This window comes from Otolemur garnettii, unplaced genomic scaffold (genome assembly GCF_000181295.1).
Source record: "Otolemur garnettii isolate 467f Iridium unplaced genomic scaffold, OtoGar3 scaffold00014, whole genome shotgun sequence".
In the NCBI taxonomy this organism is placed as follows: Eukaryota; Metazoa; Chordata; class Mammalia; order Primates; family Galagidae; genus Otolemur; species Otolemur garnettii.
In genome coordinates, this window is record NW_003852409.1 from 15,109,854 (window position 1) to 15,117,517 (window position 7,664).

Below are 7,664 nucleotides of genomic sequence, written 5' to 3' on the forward strand. Positions count from 1 at the left end.
GTCCCCGGCCGGTCCTCCTCCCCGTTCCGCCGAGGGCCGTGCGCGGACGAGGCCGGCGGCCCCAGCGCGCAGATGCCCACGGACCCAGCCCGAGGCCGGGGCCGCCGCGAAGCTTCGGCGCTCTGGGAGCGCGCAGGGCCCAGCCGGGACCGGGCCTGTCCCCACCCGCTGGCTGGAGACCCGGGGCTCGGGGGCGTGCCGGCCCTGGAAAGCGCCCCCTGGTTGTTAGGGCGTGGGCGGCGACTCGGGGCGAGGGCGGCGACGCCGGTGACACGCTGGCGGCCTGGACGCCGCGGGCGCTGCAGATGGGGGTGGCCAGGCATGGGCACGACTTGATGAAGGATCGATAGGCAGGGAGTGGGAGGGAGCAGAGAGAGGATGTTCAGGTTTCTGGCGTGGTGACAGGCTGGAGGGCGCTGCCACCCGCTAAGTGGGGGACAGAGGGGAGTGAACTCGGGAGGGAATTCCGTTTGGATATGCGGACTTGGAGGAGCCTTCCAGGGGGTGTTTGGCTGAAGCGCAAGGCTGAAAGAGGTCGGTCGGTCAAACGCAGGGGAGCCAAAGGAGCGCGTTATGTGACGGTTGCATGACTGGCAGAGCTCAGAGCCGGAGGCCCAGGGGCCAAACGAATGGCTGGGAGAAGAGGGAACAAAAAGTGGGGGAGGGGCAGCTGAAGCAAGGAAGGGGACCGTCAGAAACCGAGGGCTCAGTGCACTTGTCCAGTGTGCAGTCAGTTGACTGAGAAGCTTCTGTTGCGTAATTGCGTTTAGCATCGCGGGCAGCACGGTTTGTGGAATGGAGGCACGTCCGCGTGGACGGAGGCCTCTGGGTCTGGCACTATTCAGGGAGTGGGGTGGTGCTCGTGGGGAGAAGCCATCAACAAACTAACCAATACATAAAATAATTTCATATAGTAACTGGAGTGAAGATTATAGAAATGACAAAAAGGGTAGAGGGCCAAGGGATGCAGAGAGGTTGCAGCAGAGTCTGGATTGTAAAAAGGTAGGCGGACTTATTTTGGAAACAAACCTGGTCTTTAAAGAGGAAACGGGCTTTGTGTTTTAAATTTAGGAAATAGAGGCTCGGCGCCTATAGCTCAACCGGCTAAGGCGCCAGCCACGTACACCTAAGGTGGAGGGTTCGAATCCCCAGCCCGGGACCCACCAAACAACGACAGCTGCAACCAAAAAATAGCCGGGCGTTGTGGCGGGCGCCTGTGGTCCCAGCTACTTGGGAGGCGGAGGCAGGAGACTCGCTTGAGCCCAGGAGTTGGAGGTTGCTGTGAGCTGTAATGCCAGGGCACTCTACCCAGGGGGACAGCTTGAGGCTCTGTCTCAAAAAAAAAAAAAAAAAAAAAAATTAGGAAATAGAAAGCCATACTTCAGGGTTGAGAGGAAGGAATAAACTATCCTTTAGGTTGAAAAGAAGGAACAACACCCACATAGAGAAAAACTCCAATCAATTTAAGGTGAGGGGCCAGGAATGAGGGAGGGGGAGGGGAGGAGGGAGGGGGTGGGTGTGCTCCCACTTACTGGGCACAGTGTTAGAGTATATGGCACACCTTTTGGGGGCAGGACAAATATAAGGGGGACTCTACCTAACAAATGCAAACATTGTAACCTAATTCTTTTGTACCCTCAAATTACCCAGAAGCAGTAATAAAAATTACAATGAAAAAAAAAAAGGAACAAATGAAGGTGGAAGAGGCAGGGTCCATGTCCCAGAGAGCTGGGATTGATGATGTTGCTTCTGAGACAGGAGGGACGGAGGTAAGGATATGGGTAAAGACAGATGTTTCTAGACAGGGGCCAACGGACCTGTATGATGACATTTTTTATTGTGAAATAGGAGGCCAAAGGGCAGGGGAAGGAGGCCAAAGCAGTAGTGAGAGTGGAAAGCCCCCACTAGGCCGAGTGCTGCTGGGCGTGGGAGTGGGCCCTGAGCAGGCATCTGGGATGCACTCTGAAGATCCAGCTGCGGAGGGGTTGGAGACCGCTTGTGATTTTTTTTTTTCTCCAGCAGCATTTGGCCAGTCAGGAATCTGAGTGCTGAAGGTGAACGGTAGATGATTGGGTAGAGGTTGGCAGGGGAGGTATGCCAGGAAGGTGAGGTGGGGCCAGCAGGCAAGGAGGTGAAGGTCTGGCCAGAAAGGGGTTGAACCATCCCTGGATAGAGAAGGAACAGGGTCAGGCTTCTGGTAATGGGCGTGACAGAGGGGAAGAGAATAAAGGAAGCAGAGAGACTGATCAGAGAGTAGCCTACTAGAGGGTAAGATTCCAACTTGGAGCCGTTGTGTGAGAGCCAAACTAGCTCCATTTTGTTGTTTAAAGCACAAGCCCCATTCCTAGCTCTTTACCGCATAGCCCTTCCACCCCAACCTCTGCCGGTGAAACCTGCAGGGCCACTCCTTGCTGCCTTCCCCCACCCCAGGTTGCACAGCCACTGCACTGTAAACTGAGTCACCTTAGGCAAATAGTTGCTATAATAAACAATAAGTTTCTATTACCTTGAAATAACAGGTAACCAGGTTGCACCAACTCTAGCCCCCAGTTAAGGGACCCTCCACCCCTCACCTGTACCAATCCAAATTCACCTTTACTAGTGAAATCATCAGCCACCAATGCAAATCCTCCTTTACTTCCTCCTTTACTAATGAAATCACCAACCACCAATGAAAAGTGTACTCGTATCTGACCCTACCCCTCTTGCTTTCTGTACCCCATAAAAACTGCCTTCACCCCGAGTTTGGGGCTCGTCCTCGGCTTGCATGCCAGGAGAGTCCAGGCCCGGGCCTCCGGGGCCTGAAATAAACTCATCTCATGCTTTTTACATCGGAGCGTGTCTCGAGTTTGTCGGTTGGGCTGTTTGGGAGGCTTTTTCGGACCTAATAGTTGCAGGTGTTGTAACTGTATCTGGTAGTTTTGAGGAGTGGCTGTTTGAAGGGAGGATGTTAGGGAACTAAAACTAGGGTTGTTGAAAATTTTCAAGATGATGTAGGGACCTGAGATAAGAAGAAAAACTGTAAGTCTAGTGCCCACCTACCCTGCGAAGCAGCTGGGGAAGACTTCTTATCTACAGTTATAAAACAGGCAGGGTGCAGTGGTTCACCTGTGCTCCCGCTATGGGGGAGGCTGAGGCAAAAGGATCACTTAAACTCAAGAGTATGAGGTTGCTGTGAACGCTGATGTCATGGCACTCTACCCAAGTGAGACTCTGTCTCCAAAAAAAAAAAATTCCTAAAGCATTCCAGAAACTTGGTAACACTTATGACATAAATAGTTAATTTTCCAGTTAGTAGGGGGCTTACAACACAAATTAGTAGTAATACTTGGATATCAGTCAAAACCATTTTTGCACCATATGGGTGAGTTTTATACAGACAGCTTTTCAGTGCAAAAAATAAAATGTATAGTGAGGAAAGGAAAGCCTCTAAATAGAAATATACATCAAAAGCAGGGTAGGAGGAAAAGGCACAATAATATTGTATCAGTTTTTGTTGCCTAACAAACCACCATAAAACCTGTGGCTTAAAACATTTATTAACTCACAGTTTGTTCCTAGGCTGACAATTTGAGCTAGGTTCAACTACACTGGGCTCTCCCATGCATCTGCAATCAGATGGAGGGGTGTCTGGTGTCTGGATGACTTAATGGCCTCACTCAAATGAGTTTGGAGTCCTCTAGGCAGGTGGCTGGGGCTGGCTTAACTGGTTTTCCTCCACAAGGGTAGCTTGGGCTCATTAAGATGGTGGTCTTAGGGTTCCAACTGCAGCAGGAAAGGTAGCTACAGAGATTCTTCAGGACTATCTTGTAACTTGGTTATTTCTGCCACATTCTACTGGTCAAAATAAGTCACAAGAACAGCCGAGATTCCTGGGGTAGGTAAATAGACTCTACCTCTTATGGTTTGGAGCTGCAAAGTATCATGAACACGTTTACAGACTGCCACAAATGTATTGCTAGACGTAGCACCATTCTAAGCACTTAACATTTGTTAACTCAATCATCAGATCAATCCAATGAGTGGGTGCTATTTCTAAATATTTCAAAGATGAGAAAACAGGGACCAAGAGCTTAAGTAACTTCCCCAAGATCATATAGGTAGTAACAACTGAATTTGACTCCAGGAATCTGTTTTCAGGGACTGCACTCTTAACCAATAATCTATACTGCCCAAAAAGCATGATGGAAGAACTTTATCACTTGTCTGGAGCAGACCGAGTAAGGCTCCAGCCTTGTGAATATTAAAATAAGTTGCTTACTTAGCAAACTTGCATGTATCAATGCATGGCTTATATAAATGAACATTTGGAAAGAGAACACTTAGAAATAGCTATTTGTTTACTAATTTAGTCTAAAGCAGCAGTTCTCAACCTGTGGGTCGCCACCCACAGGAACTGTATTAAAGGGCCAAGGCATTAGGAAGGTTGAGAACCACTGGTCTAAAGGTATCAAAGATACAGCTTTTTCTTACCTTTTTTGAATAAGCAACTAAACCAAAAATATCTTACATGGAAGTTCAGAGACATTGTAACCTATCCTCTTGAAAGTTCAATTATTAGAACTTTCAGCAAAAAAGAGACTTTTAGAGTTTACAAAAAGTTGATGTCTACCAGATTGTGTGGTCATTTTCATCATGTCAGGGGTGCCTGCTGGCTTTGGCTGCGAGCGCTGTGCCACGTTGCTGTCCCTTTGTTTCAGGTCTCTCAGGCGGCCGCAGAGCTTCAGCAGTACTGTATGCAGAATGCCTGCAAGGATGCCCTGCTGGTGGGCATTCCAGCTGGAAGCAACCCCTTCCGGGAGCCCAGATCGTGTGCTTTACTCTGAAGACTCGTGAGTTATGACACAGTGATGGGGCCATGGCATTAAGATCGGGGCAACTGAGTTTTGAATATCTGCTATTGGGGGGATTAAAATAAAAAGCCAGCAAAACGCACAACTAGAGCAATTCTAGTATATAGTTACCCATCCTGCACAAGACATCTATTATAATTACAAGTCTCCTTAATTCTTTTTTACACTAACTCCTGAGATGCTTGAGCTCTTGAATGGAGTTGGCTGGTAGTAATTCTTCACCTTCATCCTACCCGGTGTCCTTACACCATCCCAGGGGTGTGATTTGCTAGTAGGCGCTATCAACTGAATTGCTATTCTTGGGACTAAGGACTCCCCAGAGGGGGAGACCTGTGCCTACCACCAGCTGTGACTTCTTTTCTAAAGGCTTACAGAATATATCTCTGTGCTTTAACTGGGGGAAGAAATGTAACCGCTACTTAGCAGAAATGTGAGTAGGGTTGAAAGGGCTCAAGGAATTGATGACTGAAGTGCAAATATTTTTCTGGTGGCATAGTATAATTTTCACGGGTTTGAATACTTCATATTGGGGTCTTTTTCACATTTTCATTATTTTATTTTTTAAGAGATCAAGGGCATAGATTGAAAGGGCGGCACTCGACCGGCAGAGATTTCACAGACCACCAAGGCTTGTACGAAAGATCTTTATTGGCGGGGAGAGAGGCTGCAGAGCAGCACCAAGGAGGAGGGAGGAGAGAAGACGGGAAAGAAAGAGGAGAGGGAGGAGAGTGAAGAGGAGACAGAGAAGAGGAGGAAGAGGAGAGGAGGAGGGACTAAAAGAAAACTGCACCCTTATATAGGTTCAGCTAGGGGAAGTCTCAGAATGATGAGGGGATGGTAGAATTGCCAATAAGGAGTTACTGCTCTGGCGGGAAGGGCCGTTAGGGGCAGGCTGTAAGTTCGAAATTTTCAGTGGGTAATTGGGACAGGGAGATGGGGCAGGTTTTACGACTGGGAGATAAGGAGATGTTTAGTGGGCAACTCCCTGTTGAAAGGAGCTGTCACTTTAAGAGAGAGACACCTAGTCTTGGTCTGTTTGAAAGCAGGAAGGGGCTTTCTGGGGAAGGGGCTTTTCTGGGGCAATTACCTAACACAGATTATCAGTCTTTTGGATCAGCATTTTTTCGATTGTGTGTTTCTAAGTGGCGTTTAATTATCGTAGGTTCTTCACACACTTGTAAGAGGAAATTGTTGACATTTTAAAAAAGGAAGTAATCTATCAGGTTCTGCTGTACCTTGTAATGGAAAACGTTCACATTCATAGTATTAAAACAATATAGTCTCATGTTGGCACAGCAGCAAGGTTTGGATGTTTTCGGTATTAATGCGTTGCTTTCTACTTTGCAAATACTAAAATGCCCTATGAAATGATGACTAGTTAATTTTGTGAATAAATCTTACTGAAGTGAAATCAACCAAACTCTCTTTCCAGTAGGGAAGAAGTTCTCTGAGGAATGCCTTCAAGTACAAAGTGATGAATGACAGCCTCCAAGTCTCAAGAAAACACTTCCCTAGCCAAATGACTTTTAGGTATTTTAGTCCTTTCCGGTGGCCAGTTCCCATAGCCAAAATCTCACAGGAATTGATGAGTTTCTACTACAAATAAAGAAACTGAGTGAAGGAGTAGAGTTTTAAATAACAATGACCTGAATTTTTTTGTGAAGTACCTTATACTTAAGACAAAACCTTACCACCAGATATACCAAACACACATCTTTCTTTCATAAGTGAATCCCTTGCTGTTGCTATGCCTGGGTTATTAGGTCTGTTTTATTTACTGGATGTTTACATTTTAGGAAGGAAAACATTTTTGTGTGTTTAAAAGAAAATTGAATATTTGTAATTGTTTTTCCTGACAAGGATTTTTATACCATAACAAAATTTACTGTTTTCTCATGAATTTACAATTTCTAAATGAACAAGAAAGTTACAGTTGGGAGAGAAGAACAGGCCTTATGAATCAAAAGCTGCCTTGAATTTTCTAAATGAGAAGGTTGTTTTATTTTTAACACTAAACATGAGAGCTGTTTCTTAGCAGACTTGTTCGGAAAGACGAATGCTGTGTTTTAGTTTGCCCCTGTATAAGAAGCAGAGTCAGTCCTCGTATTCTTATGTTGTCTACTTTGTAGTTGTATGGGAAAAGAATTTTTACATTATTTCATGTCTTTAAACACATTTAAAATGTGACCTATAGAACTTTGTAAATGGTTAAAAATAACATAATTTGAAAATTTTACAACTTAAAAGAATTCATAATGACACCAGTACTTTATGATGTGCCTTTGATTTAATTGGAACACTTTTAGAAGGATACATTATTCGTGTTTGTAATAACCTTTGAAGAGCTTGGAAATAAAATTTTTACTTAATTCATCATTTTCTATGACAGCAAAATTTTGTGTCTGATTTTGTATTAAGACTTCATGGATTTCTTTTTGTGAAACTGAGTGCTGGAAGAGGGAGGTGAAATTGTTTTCAAGTCTTTGTGGAATTTTGTACAAAAAATATATCTATGTATATTAGATGTATGTATATTCTTCACATATAATATGAAGAAATACCTCAATTACTGGCAACATTTGCTCTTGGAAATAGCTATGTATAAACTCATAAATAAGGAAATGAAAATATCTGTGAGCATAAATAGTATTACAGTTAAGAAAACAGAAGTCATTAGATGGGAATGCCCATCAATTCTAGCCACTAAACTTCTAGATTAGACCGGGCATGGTGGCTCATCCCTGTAATCCTAGCACTCTGAGAGGTGGAGGCTGGTGGATTGCCTGAGCTCACAGGTTTGAGTCCAGCCTG

At 45.3% G+C, this 7,664-nt stretch overlaps 1 protein-coding gene across 2 annotated transcripts; it reads left to right on the forward strand.

Moving 5' to 3' along the window:
- The first annotated feature begins 4,455 nt into the window (after nt 1-4,455).
- On the forward strand, nt 4,456-7,247 carry LOC111723667 (guanine nucleotide-binding protein G(I)/G(S)/G(O) subunit gamma-10-like). 2 transcript variants are annotated; one of them, XM_023510510.1, is made up of 2 exons: nt 4,456-4,832; nt 6,286-7,247. In XM_023510510.1, the coding sequence occupies exon 1, from the start codon at nt 4,605-4,607 to the stop codon at nt 4,824-4,826; it is 222 nt and encodes a 73-aa protein (XP_023366278.1). In that variant the 5' UTR covers nt 4,456-4,604; the 3' UTR covers nt 4,827-4,832; nt 6,286-7,247. The 2 variants fall into 2 exon arrangements, with proteins under 2 accessions (XP_023366278.1, XP_023366279.1); XM_023510511.1 differs by having other exon boundaries at nt 6,289-7,247.
- The last annotated feature ends 417 nt before the right edge of the window (nt 7,248-7,664 follow it).

Bases quoted from the DNA above. Each gene is read 5' to 3' on its own strand.
- LOC111723667 (XM_023510510.1), top strand. From the start codon at position 4,605: ATGTCTACCAGATTGTGTGGTCATTTTCATCATGTCAGGGGTGCCTGC.